A 16,822-nucleotide genomic window follows, 5' to 3' on the forward strand; every position below is an offset into this window, starting at 1 on the left:
GACTTCCCTGGTGGTCCAGTGGGTAAGACTCCGTGCTCTCAATGCAGGGGGCCCAGGTTCGATCCCTGGTTGGGGAACTAGAACCTGCATGCATGCCACAACTAAGAAGTCCACATGCTGCAACTAAAGATCCCCCGTGCTGCAACTAAGACCTGGCACAGCCTAAATAAATAAATAAAATAAAATAAAATAAAATAAAATAAAATGGTAGAATGGTAAAACCATTATTAGCTGGTGTAGAACACCAGGCCACAATGGGGCACAGAGTTGAGCCACAGGGTCATCTTCTAAAAGGACGCTCCCTTCAGTTGCCCCCAGGTCCCAGGTTTCCTCAAAGAGGAGCAGCAGCGCCCTAACAAGGGGTGCAGAGTGGAGGATCCTTGGCCACAGATGCACAGGTCCCACCTGTGCGAGCGCCACCCTACCTGGCACCAGGCGGTCCCGGGTATACCACAAGGCAATGCCATCACCATGGAGATTCTTCTTCCCTGCGCCATGGACTTTGAAGTGAACGTGCATCTCCCAGTCCTTGAGGAAGCAAGGCTAGAGGGAGAGCAGAGAGGGCTGTTCAGAGCTCCCCAGCTTGTCTGCCAGATGGAGGTGACCGGGCACAGACCCTGCACCGAGATGACACTCAGAACAGGGCCAGGCAGCAGGGTCATGAGTGTCACTGACCAACAGACCCCCCAGCATTCTCAGCAGGGAGAAAGGGGCTGCTGGGCCTCCCAGGTCGGGAGTGGGAGGCCACAGAGTATCCCAAGGCTGCTGAGGCAGCTTTTTAACAGAATGAGGGAGTTCCATAAGCACTTACAGTTCAAGATCAAGATATTAAAGATACTAAAAGAGGAAAGATAAGTTGCAAAACAGTATCAGCACTATGTGCTCATTTTTGAAAAAGAAATTAGCATATGTGTAGAGAAAGAAGGAACTGAAAGAAATATGAACCAACATTAATGAAAGCTAACTCTGGGAGGGGAATGTCTACTTTCTATGTCTGAATCTTCTGTATTGAACATATTACTTCTGTAATTAGAAAAAACTCAAATGAAAAATAAAAACCCTATGTCCCATTGTGGGTGATCTGGCTTGTACATCACTGATTTACCAGATTCACTGTTCTGGGCCTGGGCACCAGGAGCCCAGGTGAGGAGACCTGGCCCCTGAGAACAAAGGGTTTGCAGGCACCTGCACTACAGCCTGACACAGTGTGAAGTCAGCCCTCCCAGTTCTTGACAGTTCATTGGCTCTGGGAGACCCTGAAGATTCTGGAGGGGGCAACTGTGAGGTGATAAGAACCAGGTCTCAAGGACATATGGGCACGGAATCTAAGTCCAAGACCTGCTGAGGGGATGGAAGGCCTGGTGAACCAGTCTTGCTTTGGACTGAGACGACAAAAGCTGCAACTGAAAAGTAAGAATGAATGAGAAAGGCCTCCCAGGGATTGTAGCTCAGCTATGAGTCCTCACAATCCCTGAAATTAGACTAAACAGATGCACCCAAGCCTCACATTTCAGCAAAAAAAATCTTGCAAACACAGGGGCTTCCCTGGTGGCGCAGTGGTTAAGAATCCGCCTGCCAATGCAGGGGACACGGGTTCAAGCCCTGGTCCGGGAAGATCCCACGTGTCACGGAGCAACTAAGCCTGTGCGCCACAACTACTGAGCCTGTGCTCTAGAGCCCACAAGCCACAACCACTGAGCCCGTGAGCCACAACTACTGAAGCCCACGCACCTAGCCCGTGCTCCGCAACAAGAGAAGCCACCGCAATGAGAAGCCTGCGCACTGCAACAAAGAGTAGCCCCCGCTCGCCCGTAACTAAAGAAAGCCCGCACACAGCAACAAAGACCCAATGCAGCCAAAAATAAATAAATAAATTCATTAAAAAAAAGAAAAAAGTTATCTTTCATTCTTCAGGGAGAAGAAAAGTGATCCGGATCCAGACGTAAAGTCAGAGATTCACGAAGGAATGAAGAACAATGACTAAAGCAGATATGAGACTAAAAATCTAAATAAATATTTGACTGCATAAAACAATAATGCTTTGTGTGATTTAAAACAGAAAGATTAATAACAACGGGGTAAAAAGAGTTAAAGTGCTCTAAAAGCCTTGCATTGTCCTGGAAGGAGTTAGAAGTACGCGTTATCATTAGACTTTGGTAAAACATGTGTGCTTTAAACTCCAGAGAAACCATTAAAATATTGGGAAATAAGCACAGAACTTTCAACCTAATAGAAGAGGAAAAGTGTAATAAAAATTAGCCAACCCAAAAGAAGCCAAGACCCGAGAGAAGAATGAACAGAGAACAGTCAGTACAAACAGAAAGTGAATAGTAAGATGGCAGATTAAACCCAAATAAACGTATCAGTAATCTTACTAAATGTAGATAGACTAAATGCTGGTAAGGGTACACATGATCTTCCTGTATTATTTTTCCTTCTTCTTTTTTTTAATGAAGTACAGTTCATATACAATATTAGTTTCAGGTGCACCACACAGGGATTGATATTTATATACATTACGAATTGACCACCACAATAAGTCTAGTAACTATCTGTCACCATAGAAAGTTACTGTAATATTACTGACCACATTCCCTATGCTGTACATTACATCCCCATGACTTATCTTAATCTCTGTATTTTTTCTTACAACTGCATGTGAATCTACAATTATCTCAAAATAAAAAGTTTAATTTTAAAAATAAATAACAGATCAAAGACTTAAACTTAAGAGCTAAAACTACAAAACTCTTTAGAAAAAACAATGGGGGAAAATCTTCACAACACCAGATTTAGCAATAATTTTCTAGATATTACACCAAAGCACAGACAACAAAAAAATCAAATTGGACTTCATCAAAATTAAAACCTTTTACACATCAAAGAACATGAAGAGAATGAAAAGACAATCCACAGACTGAGAGAATATATTTCCAAATCATATATAATGTCCAGAATATATAGAAAACTCCTGAAACTCAACAAAAAACCCAATTCAAAAATGGGCAAAGGACTTGGATACACATTTTTTCATAGAAGAATATATACAAATGGCTAATAAGCACATGAAAAGACGCTCAACATCATTAGTCATTAGAGAAATGCAAATCAAAACCACAAGATACCACTCTACACCCATTCGGATGGCTATCATCAAAAAACTGGAAAGGGTCAGACTGAGACTTCAGTCTGACCATTCACTAAATCAGGGGGTGGCGCAGTGGTTGAGAGTCTGCCTGCCAATGGAGGGGACGCAGGTTCGAGACCTGGTCTGGGAGGATCCCACATGCCACAGGGCAAATGGGCCCGTGAGCCACAACTGCTGAGCCTGTGCGTCTGGAGCCTGTGCTCCACAAAAAGAGAGGCCGCGACAGTGAGAGGCCCGCGCACCGCGATGAAGAGTGGCCTCTGCTTGCCGCAACTAGAGAAAGCCCTCGCACAAAAACGAAGACCCAACACAGCCAAAAATAAATAAATAAATAAATTTTTTTTAAAAAAGGAAAGTAAGTATTGTAAAGATGTGGAGAAATTGGAACCCTGATGCACTGCTGGTGAGAATGTAAAATGGTGTGGTTGCTATGGAAAACAGTTTGGTGGTCCTCAAAAAGTTAAACAAAGAGTTACCATACGACCCAGCAATTCCATTTCCTAGTTATTTACCAAAAAAAAAGTGAAAACAACCATCTACATCCACCCATGTACGTAGCAACACTGTTCACAATAGCCAAAAGGTGGAAACCACCCAGTGTCCACCAACAGATGAATGGATAGACAAAATGTGGTGTGCGCGCGCACACGCGCACACACACACACACACACACACACACAATGTTATTTAGCCATAAAAAGGAATGAAGTACTAACACATGCTACAACATGGATGAACCTTGCAGATATTATGCTAAGTGAAATAAGCCAGATATAGACAAATATATTATGATTCCATTTATGTGAGATACCTAGAAGAGTCAAATTCAGAAACAGAAAGTAGAATAGTGGTTACCAGGGGCTGTGGGGAGGCAGGGAACGGGGAGTTAGTGTTTAATGAGTACAGTTTCAGTTTGGGATGATGAAAAAGTTCTGGAGATAGATGGTGGTGATGGTTGCACAACAAGGTCAATGTACTTAATGCCACTAAACTGTACACTTGAAAGCGGTTAAGGGACTTCCCTGGTGGCGCAGTGGTTAAGAATCCGCCTGCCAATGCAGGGGACACAGGTTCAAGCCCTGGTCCGGGAAGATCCCACATACTGCGGAGCAACTAAGCCCGTGCACCACAACTACTGAGCCTGAGCTCTAGAGCCCGTGAGCCACAACTACTGAGGCTGCGTGCCACAAATACTGAAGCCCGCGAGCTGTAACTACTGAAGTCTGCACGCTACAACTACTGAAGCCCACATGCCTAGAGCCTGTGCACCGCAACAAGAGAAGCCACGGCAATGAGAAACCTGCGCACCACAATGAAGAGTAGCCCCTGCTCGCCGAGAAAGCCCTGCGCAGCAACAACGACCCAATGCCGCCAAAAATAAATAAATAAATTTTTTTTAATTATAAAAAGAAAAGTGGTTAAGATGGTAACTTTTATGTCATTCTATGTTACAATAAAAATATTTTGAGAAATTTTATTTTCTTTTTCATGCAGATACATATTTACAGTAATCAAAGTATTTACATTTTTTACAGTATTTACATTTTTTTAAATATTGAAGATTGATTTACAATGTTAATTTCTGCTGTCCAGCAAAGTGACTCAGTTATACAGATATATATATTCTTTTTCATATTATTTTCCATTATGGGTTATCATAGGATATTGAATATAGTTCCCTGTGCTGTACAGTAGGACTTTGTCATTTATCCATCCTATATATAATAGTTTGCATCTGCTAATCCCAAACTCCCAATCCTTCCCTCCCCCACCCTCTTCCCCCTTGGCAACCACAAGTCTGTTCTCTATATCGGTGAGTCTCTTTCTGTTTCATAAATATGTTCATTTGTGTCATATTTTAGATTCTACATATAATTGATGTATTTGTTTTTCTCTGTCTGACTTGCTTCACTTAGTATGATCATCTCTAGGTCCATCCATGTTGCTGCAAATGGCATTACTTCCTTCTTTTTTGTAGCTGAGTAATATTCCATTCTATATCCACATCCTTATCCATTCATCTGTCGATGGACATTTAGGTTGTTTCCGTCTCTTGGCTATTGTAAATAGTACTGCAATGAACACTGGAGTGCATGTATCTTTTCAAATTAGAGTTTTATCTGGATATATGCCCAGGAATGGGATTGCCAGATCATATGGAAAATCTATTTTTAGTTTTTTGAGGAATCTCTATACTGGCTGCACCAATTTACATTCCCACCAACAGTGTAAGAGGGTTCCCTTTTCTCCACACCCTCTCCAGCATTTATTATTTGTAGACTTTTTAATGATGGCCATTCTGACCGGTGTGAGGTGGTACCTCACTGCAGTTTTGATTTGCATTTCTCTAATAATCAGAGATGATGAGCATCTTTTCATGTGCCTATTGGCCATCTGTATGTCTTCTTTGGAGAAATGTCTATTTAGGTTTTCTGCTCTTTTTTTTTTCGCGGTACGCAGGCCTCTCACTGTTGTGGCCTCTCCCGTTGCGGAGCACAGGCTCTGGACGCGCAGGCTCAGCGGCCACGGCTCACGGGCCTAGCCACTCCGTGGCATGTGGGATCTTCCCAGACCGGGGCACAAACCCACGTCCCCTACATTGGCAGGTGGACTCTCAACCACTGCGCCACCAGGGAAGCCCTCTGCTCATTTTTTGATTGGGTTGGGGTTTTTTTTTGTTATGGAATTGTATGAGCTGTTTGTATATTTTGGAAATTAAGCCCTTGTCGGTCGCATCATTTGCAAATACTTTCTCCCAGTCCATAGGTTTCTTTTCATTTTGTTTATGGTTTCCTTTGCTGTGCAAAAGCTTGTAAGTTTGACCAGGTCCCATTTGTTTATTTTTGCTTTTATTTCTATTGCCTTGGGAGACTGACCTAAGGAAATATTGGTAGGATTTATGTCAGAGAATGTTTTGCCTATGTTCTCTTCTAGGAATTTTATGGTGTCATGTCTTATATTTAAGTCTTTAAGCCATTTTGAGTTTATTTTTGTACATGGTGTGAGGGTGTGTTCTAACTTCATTGATTGCAGCTGTATTGCAGCTGTCTAACTTTCCCAACACCACTTGCTGAAGAGACTGTCTTTTCCCCATTGTATATTCTTGCATCCTTTGTGGTGACCATTACATTTAAAAAAACTGTCCCAATGCCATTGAGTATCGTACTGAAGACAATGGTTTAAAATATTAAAGTATTTAAAAGTAAAAAACAATAAAAGGTTAAATGGTAAATTTTATGTTATTGTATTTTACCACAATAAAAATAAATGAATAACTGTCCAAAAGCCTAATTTTATGCTGTTTACAGGAGACAACTCTAAAACATAAAGAAGTGGGAAAAAGAAAAGGATAGAAAAAGATATTGCATGCAAAAACTAAGCAAAAGCAAGCTTGTGCAGCTATGCCAATAACAAAGTTTAGAAGGGGACTCTTAAGAACAAAAGACTCCATTTTTCAGGAAAATTTTGGTCTCAAAATATATAAAGCAGAAACTGACAGACTACAAAGATAAAGACAAATCCATACACAGGCATTTTAATACACCTCTCCTAATAACTGATAAAAACAAGCAAAAATGTCAGAAAGATATAGAGATTTGAACCCAATCAGCAAACATGACCTAAGGATCTAAATGGCACATTTCACTCAAGCAGTAAAGAATCCACATCCTTCAGAAACACACATGGAATGTTTCCCCAAAATCCTGATCATTCGAAGGACCATTTGCAAGTCTCAACAGACCTCCAAGGATTGAAATCACAGAACCTGTTCCTTGACCACGATGAAATTAAACTAGGTATCAATAACTTAAAAAATAAAGATAACTAGAAAAGCCCTCATGTATTTGAAAAAACTTAAAAACATATCTCACATACACAAAAGTCAGCCTAGAAACTAAGATTTCAAATGGGCTCTTTGGTGCCCAGGAGTTTTCTATGCCTGGGAACAATGCACTGAGAATAAGACTCCAAGCTGGTGGGAGGTGTGCCTCTGAGAAGGGCAACGATGCACTGGAAGGTGGGAAAGGAAAACCTCCCCTCCTGTCCCTGGCATGTTTGCAGGGAGATCAGTTTCAGGAAAGAGTACACATGGAAGTTGAGGACCTAGAAGACCTAGACCTAGACCTAGACCTCCAAGACTATCCCGGCCTTAAAAAGTCTCTGTGTACTGCAGGTAAGACTGCAGAACATCAGACAGAATACTGTGATACAGACAATAAAAAGAAGGATTTTAAGCAGATGAGGTACGGGCTAGAACTGATGTAGAAGTTGCTTTTGAGGGCAGAACATGACATGGCCATGGTTTTCCATCCTGGCCGCACAGCTGAGCCACATGGGGAGCTCAGAAATCTTAATGCCCTGGCCCTCCCCCAGGCCAACTAAATCAGAATCAATCATTGGCGGTCACAGACCATTTTACAGTTAGGTAGTTTCTGTGTCTTGGCTTGCAATAAAGTGAAAGGCAGACCTAATCCTTTTTTTTTTAATTGGAGTATAGTTGCTTTACAATGTTGTGTTAGTTTCTGCTGTATAGCAAAGTGAATCAATTATACGTATACACATATCCACTCTTTTTTGGATTTCCTTCCCATTTAGGTCACCATAGACCACGGAGTAGAGTTCCCTGTGCTATACAGTAGGTTCTCATTAGTTATCTATTTTATATTACCTATAGTAGTGCATATGTCAATCCCAATCTCCCATAAGTTTGTTCTCTACATCTGTGACTCTATTTCTGCTTTGCAAATAAGTTCATCTGTACCATTTTTCTAGATTCCACATATAAGCAATATTATACGATATTTGTTTTTCTCTTTCTGACTTACTTCACTCTGTATGACAGTCTCTAGGTCTATCCACATCAAGGCAGAGCTAACCTAACAGTCAGCTGATACATTGTTAAAATTTTTGATGAAAGATCACTACATGATTTAGGGTTTATAAACCAAAGAAGTTCAAAACACTGAGTGACCCTGCTATAACAAAACTCCTTGCATCTCCATCTACTATTTAAGCAAACACAAGTTCTCAGCATTCACACAGGTAAGAACAAAAAGCAGAAGTCACGCTAAAGCTTCTCATTCTGACAATGACATCCATCCAAACAGGGGTGGGGAGATGACAGCTGGATGAGATGCATTTCAATAAATGTTTACTTTGTGTAATAATTATTCAAAAATTGTGTAATTGGGTAAGGCATTTCTTTTGATCAATTGTATACCAATGATAATTATAATAATCCCAAAGAAAATATTAAAACTTAATTTCAAGGTCCCAACAAGGTTAAAAGCTTAAATTATTACACTTATTTTATTTGCAGAGGTACATGATAGGCTAATCAGTAAAATTTTCAAGCATTAAATATACTGCATTAAGTTAAAATTCTGTGTGGGAAATGAAATGAAAATACAAGTTCAACTTTTAAAAATGATGTACAATTTGGGCTTATTCAAGTGGATCTCAAAAGGGAACCCTCCTGCACTGTTGGTGGGAATGTAAATTATACAGCCACTATGGAGAACAGTATGGAGGTTCTTTAACAAACTAAAAATAGAATTACCATATGACCCAGCAATCCCACTACTGGGCATATACCCAGAGAAAACCATAATTCAAAAAGACATATGCACCCCAATGTTCATTGCAGCACTATTTACAATAGTCAGGACACGGAAGCAATCTAAGTGTCCATTGACAGATGAATGGATAAAGATGTGGCACATATATACAATGGAATATTATTCAGCCATAAAAAGGAACGAAATCGAGTTATTTGTAATGAGGTGGATGGACCTAGAGTCTGTCATACAGAGTGAAATAAGTCAGAAAGAGAAAAACAAATACCGTATGCTAACACATATATACGGAATCTAAAAAAACAGTACTGATGAACCTAGTGGCAGGGCAGGAATAAAGACACAGATGTAGAGAATGGACTTGAGGACACAGGGCGGGAAGGGGAAGCTGGGAGGAAGTGAGAGAGTAGCTTTGACATATATACACTACCATGTAAAATGGACGGCTAGTGGAAAGCTGCTGCCCAGCACAGGGAGACCAGCTCGGTGCTTTGTGACAACCTAGGGGGTGGGATAGGGAGGGTGGGAGGGAGGCTCAAGAGGGAGGGGATATGGGGATATATGTATACATATAGCTGATTCACTTTCTTATACAGCAGCAACTAACAACATTGTAAAGCAATTATACTCCAATAAAGATACCAAAAATAAATAAATAAATAAAAGAGTGGATCTCAAATTGCAATATTTAGATTCCACTGAACAGGAGGCGGGGGAAGAAAGACAGCACAATTATATTCCAGACTGAAAAACTTGATGAAGGCAAGTACAGAATTCTCTCAGCCTGTGACACTGCCAACCACCAACTACCTCCAACCATAATTAAGTTACTTGGGACTGAACCAATTTCTAGCAGTTCCAGCACTATTTGTACCTCATTTAAAAAAAAAAATTTTTGTAATGTTATGCTGAACTCACTTCCTTGAAAAATATAAGGCTACATTATAATTTTTAAAAGTTACCAGAAAACATGGGGACTTCCCTGGCGGTCTAGTGGCTGGGACACCACGCTTCCACTGCAGGAGGCCCGGGTTCGATCCCTGGTTGGGGAACTAACATCCTGCATGCCGCACAGTGAGGCCAAAAGAAAAAGTTATCTGAAAATACATGGGACCTAATTAAACTTAAAAGCTTTTGCACAGCAAAGGAAACCATAAACAAAACAAAAAGACAATCCACAGAATGGGAGAAAACATTTGCAAACAAAGCAATGGACAAGGGATTAATCTCCAAAGTATACAAATAGATCACGCAGCTCAATATCAAAAACAAACAATACAATCAAAAAATGGGCAGAAGATCTAAATAGACGATTCTCCAAAGAAGACATACAGATGGCCAAGATGCACATGAAAAGCTGCTCAACATCACTGATTATTAGAGAAGTGCACATCAACACTAGAATGAGGGGGTGGCTGAGCAGGCAGGCAGGCGGCTAGGTGGGTGGCAGCAGCCTCTGGGCAGTAGAGGGGGCTCTGGGGTGGCACCACGGCCAAGGGTAGAGGGGCAAGTTGGCCACCACCGCTGCCGGGGGGGGGGGTTGGGGAGGAGAGCCACTTCCGGGTAGGGAGCAGGTGGGAGAAGGAAAGGCAGGCAGCCGCTCGGCTGCGGCACTCTTTAAATTTTTTGGGGTGCCGCAGAGGCGACCCCTGGAGCTGATGTTCCTGATCCCCAGGGTGACAACGGCCGCTGCCTAACCTGGAAAGAGGAATGCCAGCTCCTGAGCAGGCCTCATTGGTGGAGGAGAGGCAACCACAGACCCATCAGGAAGCTGCCTCCACTGGCCCAGGCATGGAACCCGAGACCACAGCCACCACTATTCTAGCTTCCATGAAGGAGCAGATAACCCTGCATGTTGAAGAAAGTTGGAAACCTATCATGATTTTTGTTATGTAATTCCTTGATGGCCTCAGATGACTTCAAAATTTTATCTTTTGGCAAAGAATAGTATTCTGAATGGATGTTTTGTTGGAGAAAGCAAAAGGGGTTCTGGTTTCTCGAGAAAGAAGAAACCTACTTCTGCTCATGGGCTACCTCTTTTGTGAAGCCATGTTCACCCCAGCCTGAAGTCAACAAGTCAACTCTCTCCTGATCTTCTTTGGCACTTTATACCACTGCTCTCTTATCATATGCTCCTTTGAATGATGATATAATAAAAAGCTACCTAAGGATAAAAAAAAAACAAAAAAAACTACAATGAGGTATCACCTCACACCAGTCAGAATGGCCATCATCAGAAAGTCTACAGGGACTTCCCTGGTGGCGCAGTGGTTAAGACTCCATGATCCCAATGCAGGGGGCCCAGATTCAATCACTGGTCAGGGGAACTAGATCCCACATGCATGCCGCAACTAACAGTTCTCATGCCACAACTAAAAGACCCAGCGCAACCAAATAAATAACTATTAAAAAAAAAAGTCTATAAACAATAAATGCTGGAGAGGGTGTGGAGAAAAGGAAACTCTCCTACACTGTTGGTGGGAATGTAAACTGGTACAACCACTATGGAGAACAGTATGCAGGTTCCTTAAAAAACTAAAAATAGAACTACCATATGATCCAGCAATCCCACTACTGGGCATATACCCAGACAAAACTCTAATTTGAAAAGATACATGCACCCCAATGTTCACTGAAGCACTATTTAAAATAGTGAAGACATGGTAGCAACCTAGATGTCCACTGACATGGATAAAGAAAATGTGGTACATATATACAATGGAATATTACTCAGCCATAAAAAAGAATGAAATAATGCCATTTGCAGCAACATGGATAGACCTAGAGATTACCACACTAAGTGAAGTAAGTCAGACAGAGAAAGACAAACATCATATGATATCACTTCTATGTGAAATGTAAAAAAAAAAAAAAAAAAAGATACAAATGAACTTATTTACAAAACAGAAACAGACTCACAGACTTTGAAAACAAGCTTATGGTTACCAAAGGGGAAACGTGGGGGAGGGATAAATTAGGAGTTTGGGATTAACAAATACACACTACTGTATATAAAATAAACAACAAGGACCTACTGTATAGCACAGGGGACTCTACTTAATATTCTGTAATAACCTCTATGGGAAAAGAATCTGAAAAAAGAATGTATATATGTATATGTATAAATGAATCACTTTGCTGTACACCTAAAACTAACACAACATTGTAAATCAACTATATTCTAATATAAAATAAAATTTTTTTAAAAATTTATATGACAGAAAAATGTGACAGAATGTGACTCCGGGGGAAATAGTTAATGAAGTACTCTCTGAGTGGGTGGCACTCCAGCTGAGACTTAACAGATAAGAAGAAACCAAGCAAGCATGAAGAGACTGGAGACAGTGTCCCAGACAGAGGTAACAAGTGCAAAGGTCCTGAGGCAAGAAGGCAGCCAGAGAGGCTGGAACAAAATTAACAGAGCGAATGACTGGAAATGTCAGGCACTAGAGGCCGGACTGTGCAGACATAATGCATGTTTGTCCCTTCACAGGAGACCCCAGGCTCTGAGGATCAGAGTGAAAGCTAAACAAAGTATCCCCAGATGCCCCTAGCTGGAAGGAGAGGTGGAGCTGAGGTAACAGGCAGATGAGGCAACACAAGGACAGTGTGGGCTCTCAGAACTAAATGGGGACGTCATCCAGAAGGGACCAAAGAGCAGAGTAACAAAGAAAACTAGGACACTCGCCAACAGCTTAGGCCATGGGAACGGTTGGGATCAGGCAGGCTGAGGAAGGAGTACATTCTGCCCCCAATTATTCCCCTTTCACCCCTTTCCTGACCTTCCTTGGTGTGGAGTCTGTGCAGCAGCTGATCTTGGCCACTGCTTATATATGACACACCAGTGACACCTGAGGCTCCCTAACCTCTACAGCAAAGGTCACAGAAACTAAACTGCCCATGAGTCCACTGATGACTAGACCCTCAATCAAGCACTAAGGAAGGGGACTGAGTCTGCAAGTATTTCTAAGGGGTTCCTCCACTGTCCAGGCTGGGTCAAGTGTAGCAAATGAATTGCTGGGCTTGGAAATGAGACAGATCAGAGTTTAAACGTTGTTTATGCCATTCGCTGTCTGTTAGCTCTGCAAAAACTCAGGATAGCCATCTACATCAGTCTGTTTGAGAATTAAGTGCGATAAGGCACGTTGAAGTCAGTGCCTAACACACAAAAAATACCCAATGAAGACCCCACTCGTTCCACTTATCCCACTAATGAGAGGGTTCAGTTCAGGCAGATGACAGCCCCACTACTTACTGGCTATGTGATTTTGGGGAAGGCACTTTCAACTCTGAGTCTTAGCTTCTTAGTCAGTGAAACAGAGATAACATCAGTTACTTCACATGGCTTTTGAAGGAACGAAGTAAGAAGAGTGTACGAAATGTCAAGCACAGCTCCTTACACATAGTTACTTCAATTGTCATTACCTGTTATTACTGGCGGGTGTGACCAAGATGGGAAAGGGGACGGAGGAGGGAAGGGCGGCATTCAAACTAAGCTCAGGTCTAGGCTGCTGACTGCAGTGGCTTACTTAATGCTCTGCCTAGCCTCTTGGGAACCACTCACCAGGTGGTTCCAGATAGAGCCCTCTTTGCTGCGCTCGTCAGGGGTCAGACGCACGTACTGGCTCGTGAGCATTGTGCTGCCTTGGAAGTCCCAGAGGAGCGTGGAGCTGGAACCGACCCCTGTGGGCAGAGACACGGGCACAGACAGGTGCGTAAAAGGCCAGGCCAGGACTCGCTTTGCCAGAGGCAGAGAACCCACATAACTGCTCTGACCAGGATAAAGGGCACCCCTTCCCCAACCCCATCCAGCCTCGCCCTCACCCTGAACTCATTCCCGCCCCAGGCCTCACCGTGGTAGGGCTTGATAAGCGAATGCTCCCGTTTGAGGTGTTCACTGTTGCCGTCAGTTATATCGGCAGCCACCGGCCCCAGAAACAGGAGAAAAAGTAGAAGTATAGTGGGGCCAGGGCCGGGGCCGGGAAGCCCAGGCCTCCCCGGGCATCGCCGGCCCCAGCCCCAGCGCCAAACCCAGCCTGCCGCCGCCACCGCCGCCGCCGCCATTCTCCGTTCCTCTCGACCACTTCCGTCTTAGGACTTCCGCCTTCCGGGTGTTCCATCTAATAGCCTCCGGCCGGAAGCCCTCCAACCCTAGTGTCACCTGGGAACTGCCAGCAAAAGTAAAGCCTCGCTGCCGTGGAGACGGCGGCTGTATTTGCTGAGCAGCCTCCCATCCTGGTCGAGTGCCTTGGCGGCTGCGAGGCACCTGTCAGCCAGCCTCAGCAGTGGGTTCTTATGAGCGACAAGAGCAGCAACCAATCATGGAACAGCACTTTCGGCTTGTGGGCCAACGGGGAGCAGAGGGATGATTTGTGTCGGCGGGCAGCGCGAGGGTCGTCTGTGAAGTGGGGCATGCTGGAACTTGTCGTTTTCATGGGCCGCTCGCGCGGGCTGGGAAGACGAAGCCTAGAACTCTCTTGGCCTCTGGCCACTGGTGGCGTCCCTGGAGTAACCTTTCCCAGTCCAAGCAGAAGTGAGTTCTAAATTGAAGGCGGAGACTAGAATTCCAACTCCCGCGCCGCATAGAACTCACTAGGGCGAGACTTTTTAGCCATTTCTGGCTCCACGCCTTTGGAAACAGAATTCCTTTACTTGATGGCGTCCAGCATTCCCAGTTCCTCAGGCCCAGTTGGGTTTCAGCAGGAGGAGCAGACCCGAATCCCGTCCCAGTGATAGCTGGGGCCCATTCGTATCCAAACGATTGTAGTGCCTGCCTGGCGCAGCAGGAAGCGTCCAGGAAAGGTCCGGGAAAGCTGGCCGTGGAGCAAAGGTGGAAAACTGGTGGCCCACAGCCAAATAGAGCTCTTGCTGATGCTATTTCAGTAAATGACTTAACTACCGATATTTTAAATCAGGAGACAAATTCAAATTAAAAATCCAAGTTTCCAGCTTCTCAGGAAAAATTGGAAGACCCAACCACACTAGGCTCATGGGGCTGCCCTGCTAAAAATGCCTTACTTTTCTAAGCTAGTCTCCACTCTGGCCACTAATTTACAGCACCTGCCTGGCCCTTCTAGACGCTTGAATTAATGACCCCTGTTATAGATCACAGGGTGGGACAGTTGGTTTCCTGCTCCTTTAAGAAGTTGTCCTGTTGAATGAATGAATTTCTTCAGGATTAAGTGCTGAGACATCTTTTTAAAATTAGCGATATATATATATGTATGTATATTTCAGAGATTTATCTGTATCTATGCAAACAAGGACATGTGCATTTCACTAGACCTCCATGAGGGCTTAGATTTTTATCAGCTATAGTCACTACTTAATCCCCAGCATCTAGAAAAGTGCTTGGCACATAGAAGTTGATTAATAAGTAATTGGTGAAAGAATGAATGTTTGGTCTAGAGGTCATGTTAGGGGGGAGAGCTTGTAAACTTTAAAACCCCCTATGAGGCTAGGCCCGGATCCATGACACAGCCACCCCCCATCACAGGTATACTGACACCGTCATGCACCTTATTAAGACCACCATTGGCAATGCTCCAGGCCCAAATGCAACTCCCAATACACACACCAAGTCTGACTTTATTGAATCTCTCTGTCTGTCTGACCTGGAACAAGGTGTCTGGAAAGAAGTGAGTTAGGACTGGGTGAGGAGCTATATTAACTAGGATAATGCTAACTGCTATAACAAATAGACTCTAATGTGTAAAACAGCTAGAAGAAGTTGATTTCTCTCTCCCTTAACAGTCCAAGGCTGGTGTTCCTGGTTGATGGATGGCTTGTCTTCTTACACTAATGTGGAGACCTAGGCTCCTTCCTTTTTGTGGCTCCACAAGCCCTTAGGGCTTCATCATCTTCTGTATCCAGTCAGCTAAAGGGGAAGGAGAGAATGTGGAGGACACAAAGGGCTGAAAAGCCTTGGCACACATCACTCCACTCACATTCAGTTGGCGGGAACTAGTTAGCACATGGCCACACCTGACTGTGAGAGAGCCTGGGAAATTAAAGTTTAGCTGTGTGCCCAGGAGGACTAGGACATGAATTTGTGGTGAAGAATCACTCAGTTTCCACCTCTGAAGGTTTTGGGTCATGGCCCTAGAAGGGGGCAGTGGAGTAGAGGGTAGAATATGAAAGAGGGATGTCACCTTATCCTTGTAGAAAGAGGGGTCCAAACTGGAGTGGTGGGTGACTTGAGGGCTCTAAGTAAGCCCATACTTAGGTAAAATACAAGTCCCATAGTGGGTACGTGCACATGTAAGAAAGAGGCCAACTGAGGACTGGGCCAGGCTGAGGAAGCAGGGTGTCCCTCTTCAGTCGACAGTACTACACCAAGGTAGGACTTTTATGTGAATGACTATAAACGCACACGTGTCTTTGGGCACAGATGCACCTTATTTGTTCCCTGCCCAGGTGGGCGAGCGTGTGCATACTTGGTTGCACATGTCACTGGGGTGTCTGAGTTCATATGTGCCTGTGTTCATATGTGACAGGCAGATGTGCCTGTCACATGCACATGTCCGAAGGGCTGTGCATACATATGACCGAACGCTCAGGTGTTCCTGACGAGGGAGAACCTGTGTGTTTCTAACCTGTACACCTGAAGGGTCTGTGTGTGCATGACCATGCATGCAATGTATCTGTCCACACCCAGGAACAGGCCTGCAAAGGACAGCCTGGAGATGTCTCAGGACAGAGGTAGTAACTGCACGTGCACAACTGCCGGGGGAGGGGTGCTGAGTGTGCACATGCCAAGCACACAGCCGGTGTGGGATAGGTATGTGCTAAGTAAAGTACGTAAGTGGACACTTACATCACAGTACACATGTCCCTGTGTCTATGGTAGCCCCTGCAGGGTGTATGAAGTTGCCTAGGTGTGTGAATGTGTACTTCTGTGTGCCCAGATGTGCCCTTGGAACTCCCCAGGCTGGGCCAGACCAGGCTGGGCTCCTTGTTGGGCACACAGAGGCCTCTGCTGTGTGTTGGTGCCTGCATGGGGCACTGCCAAGGGTGCATTGGCAGCATGTGTATGTGCGTGTGAATGTGTGTGTGCGCGTGCGCACGCGCGCGCGCGCGCGCGCGTGTGTGTGTGTGT

The 16,822-nt window shown here is 44.0% G+C and overlaps 1 protein-coding gene across 2 annotated transcripts in view; it reads right to left on the reverse strand.

Annotated features, from left to right (window-relative positions):
* The window catches only part of LMAN2 (lectin, mannose binding 2), a 37,238-nt gene extending 23,263 nt beyond the window's left edge, over window positions 1–13,975 (reverse strand). Inside the window, exons 1-3 of one of the 2 annotated variants that reach the window (XM_082652172.1) lie at window positions 13,578–13,975; window positions 13,289–13,407; window positions 426–543 (exon numbers count right to left, since the gene is read on the reverse strand). In XM_082652172.1, coding sequence (XP_082508298.1) covers window positions 426–543; window positions 13,289–13,407; window positions 13,578–13,788 — 448 coding nt within the window. In that variant the 5' untranslated portion in view covers window positions 13,789–13,975. The remainder of the gene's footprint in view (window positions 1–425; window positions 544–13,288; window positions 13,408–13,577) is intronic. The other variant, XM_082652171.1, reaches the window with a different exon arrangement.
* Window positions 13,976–16,822: the final 2,847 nt, after the last annotated feature.

The sequence above is a fragment of the Grampus griseus genome, assembly GCF_964374135.1.
Source record: "Grampus griseus genome assembly, chromosome: 3".
In the NCBI taxonomy this organism is placed as follows: Eukaryota; Metazoa; Chordata; class Mammalia; order Artiodactyla; family Delphinidae; genus Grampus; species Grampus griseus.